The sequence below is a fragment of the Rana temporaria genome, chromosome 3 (assembly GCF_905171775.1).
Source record: "Rana temporaria chromosome 3, aRanTem1.1, whole genome shotgun sequence".
Taxonomy (NCBI): Eukaryota; Metazoa; Chordata; class Amphibia; order Anura; family Ranidae; genus Rana; species Rana temporaria.
The window spans coordinates 211,179,021-211,182,423 of NC_053491.1; the positions used below are offsets into that span (position 1 = coordinate 211,179,021).

The 3,403-nt window shown below is 37.4% G+C and overlaps 1 protein-coding gene across 1 annotated transcript; it reads right to left on the minus strand.

The window, feature by feature from the left end:
* Window positions 1–335: 335 nt before the first annotated feature.
* Window positions 336–3,055, minus strand: MYF5 (myogenic factor 5). The gene is made up of 3 exons (XM_040344206.1): window positions 2,535–3,055; window positions 1,651–1,723; window positions 336–1,397 (listed from the first exon to the last, which is right to left on the minus strand). The coding sequence occupies exons 1-3, from the start codon at window positions 3,033–3,035 to the stop codon at window positions 1,204–1,206; spliced, it is 768 nt and encodes a 255-aa protein (XP_040200140.1). The 5' UTR covers window positions 3,036–3,055; the 3' UTR covers window positions 336–1,203.
* Between the last annotated feature and the right edge of the window lie 348 nt (window positions 3,056–3,403).

The window sequence follows — 3,403 nt, forward strand, 5'->3', positions numbered from 1 at the left end:
GTAGGCACGACTGACCATCAGTCAGCTTCATCGGTTAAGCGTTGAAAACGGTCCATCAGACTGTTCTCATCGGTTTAACCGATCGTGTGTACGCGGCCTAAAAATTAATAAAGAGTTGAATGGGTTTTTACACAAGTTCTGAAGATAACCCTGACCAGGTGGTATGATTAACAGAAATGTATTTCATTTTTACTTCATCAGCAAGCCATAGAACTGGATTCATTTTTTTTACCAAAATGTGTGATTAATATAACTTTAGCAATTCTAATGAAATGATTTAAACTTTTTTGTAAAATTTTGAAATTTCTGTTTAAAATCAAATAGAGAAACCTTAATTTAGTTTAACATTTTTATTAATAAAAGTAATAAAAGAAAAATGATGTGCAAAACATTATCTGCAAATATACATTAGAGAGCTTTCATACTCGACAAAGATACAGGCAATTGTAAAGATGTACTTGATAAGGCTAATATTATCATAATGCTTTTTACTTATTTAAGGCAGAACACAGAGCAATAGTTAGGTGCAATTAGTCATAGCAACAAGTTCTGTTTAGTGAAAGAGGAATTAAACTGGTTGCTATGAGTTACTGCATCAACTTGTTTTATCTTCCCCTTTATGGAGGTTTTTTTTTTACTATTCATTGCTACAATGTAATGCTGTGTTTTCAACCCTTGTTGTAGATATATACAGATTAAAAAAGTTTTTTTATGTTTAGGACATTTGAAGCAGTGGAAAATAAATAAGCCTGTTGCATTGTCATTCATACAAATTACATCAGTTCACAATGTGTATGTAGCTCTCATCTTAGAATATAAAAACGTGTAAAATAAAAATAAAACACTTATCAAACTTTCATAACGTAACGCAAGACTGCTTTGTTAAAAATTCCCATATCTAAATGACAAAGTGCGCTAAATGTCATTTAAACATAACAAGGAAGAATATTTCATTCATAAAAAGTCATTTTTAACAAGAAGCTTGTGTTGTTTTCTTTTCATTAAAGTAAATACCACCAAGAATGAAGATTAGATAAAGTCCAGTTAAATAGGATTGATAGCAAAGGAAAAATATAATTTAGCTTTGTTAAAAAAAAAAAAAGTCCTTATGTACACAGTCTATATAAAAGGCTGTTGACCCTTTGAATATTAGGAAATGTCTCGTTGCAATTCACGTGTTGGTTAACACTCATGTTACTGAGCTTAAAGCACTTGATACACAGGTCTTGCATCTGGGGTCTCAGGGGTGCTTGGCAAGGAGTTAGTACTGTTGGATGGAGATAAGGAGATGGAGTCTTGCAGAGGGAGAACACATTGCTCGGAAGAGGCAATGCGGTCCACTATACTAGACAGGCAGTCAAGGCTGGAGAGTGCTGAGAGCTTGTTTGAAGGAAAAGCTGTAGAGCAAACACATATAAAATGTTAGAGTTGCATATGGTATCTAGATATTTTCATATTAGTTAGCTATTTAGAGAGCACTACCAGTTGAGATAGATGGCATGTGGTCTTACAGCTACTGTGAAACTACAAGTCTCAGCACACAATACCACTGTATGCCAAGACTTGTAGTTTAGTAATAAAGACTAAGTAAATAGCAGTATTTGTCGTTTTAATTACTAAACATCAACTCTGTTTTTTTTAAATACTTACATGTTGGTAGTTCAGAGCAGTAGGCACTTTCGAATCCACCATTTCTTCTCCATTGTGGGCTGATGCAATCTGCCTGGAAAAAAAAAACACAAGAAAGGGTCCCATAAAATCACTGACTCAAAGGGATGTGCTTTAAAGATCATTGACTATAACTGTCTGTGAGCCACATTAGCAGTATTCTGTGTGACACCTTGACCGAGAGCGTCGGAAAATCTCACAAGCTTTTATGACATCAACTGGTGCTAATTCAGAGGTTTCGTGAAAAACGAGCCGCATGGCAAAATTGAAATCTCACAAAAATGTGTAACATGTTAAGCATGAAGAATGGATTGAGGACGGGGGAGGCCACACTAATTTCACTGTAGATCTGTTTCCCAGTGTTGTTCACAGCCTGGAACATGTACACTAAAGGGTAACAGTAGACAGCTTCTAAGAGCCAGTTTAGATGAGAAAGAATTGGGAATTCTTACTTTGGGCTTTGGGTACATATAATCTAAACTCATTACTTTTTGAAATGCTTAGAGTGATCTATAGTATTTGCTTGTATACATGGATAAGTGAAAGTGAAACCTGCATTGTGTTTCGAGAACTCATTGATATAAAATATCATATTACAGTAAGCCATGTTATACCATTGAAAAACACATTAGTTCAAATAAAGCAGAGCTGATTTATGAAACCTGAAAATAATAACTTAAGTCAGGTTACCTATAGCAACTAGTTAGGATTCAATTTGCATGTTTTACTTTTAGTGGAAAAAAGACAAAATGAATATGGTTGCTATGGGCAACAACTGCACGTGTGTTGCTGTTCTCCACCATGCAGTAAAGATGAATGACACACAATGAAAATCTATAGGTTGTACACTGTCTTGTTGAACTCACCATGCCTTCTGAGCAGCTGGATGCTGGACTGTTAGGCTCAGAGCAGCTTTGTCCCGGGAGACTGTAGTAACTCTCGACTTGTTCTCTTAGAAGATCTTGGAGACTTTCTATGTATTTGATGGCATTTCTTAAAATGTCCACTTTGGGCAGCCTTTGGTTGGGGTTTGCTGTGGTGCACCTTTTAAGGGTTTCAAAAGCATGGTTCACTTTCTTCAGGCGCCTTCTCTCCCTCATTGTAGCTGCCTTCCTTCTGTCCATAGTGGATGACTTTCTTTTGCAGGCTTTGCATGCCCACATGAGACAGTGGCCAGCCTGGTGATGACCGGTGGGTGCTCTAACATGTTCCTCTTCATCGGATTCCTGGAAGCCTTGCTTAGGAGCACCATAGACAGACATATCATGCTCAAAGTCATCAGTAAATTCTTCCTCCGGAGAAGGGATGCAGGAGCTGTCATAGAAGAATTCAGATGGGGAAAAATGGCAACCATCTACTATCTCCATTCTCAGTGTGTTGCTGGGGAGGATGAAAAGATGCGAGCTCAGGTTTAAGCGATCAAGGCTCAGGAAATGGCTTTGGAGAAGCTTTGGTTGATTTCCTCAATAATTAGTAAGCCTAGGTTAAGTGTTTCTGTGGTGAAGCACCAGCTTTATATATATCACCTTTAAAGGAGGTTGGTCCACAGAGACTAATAGCCATTAGCATATCCCACATCATCCCCCTACAGGGGCTGTCTAAGTGAGCCCCTCCTTCCCTCAATGTCTGGTTTCAGTTTAATGGCTTTTTGACACTTTGCTATTTGTTTTAGGTAGTTTTAAACGTATAAGGAAACACATCATATGGTTGCCTCCGACTTGCACAGCTATTGTGC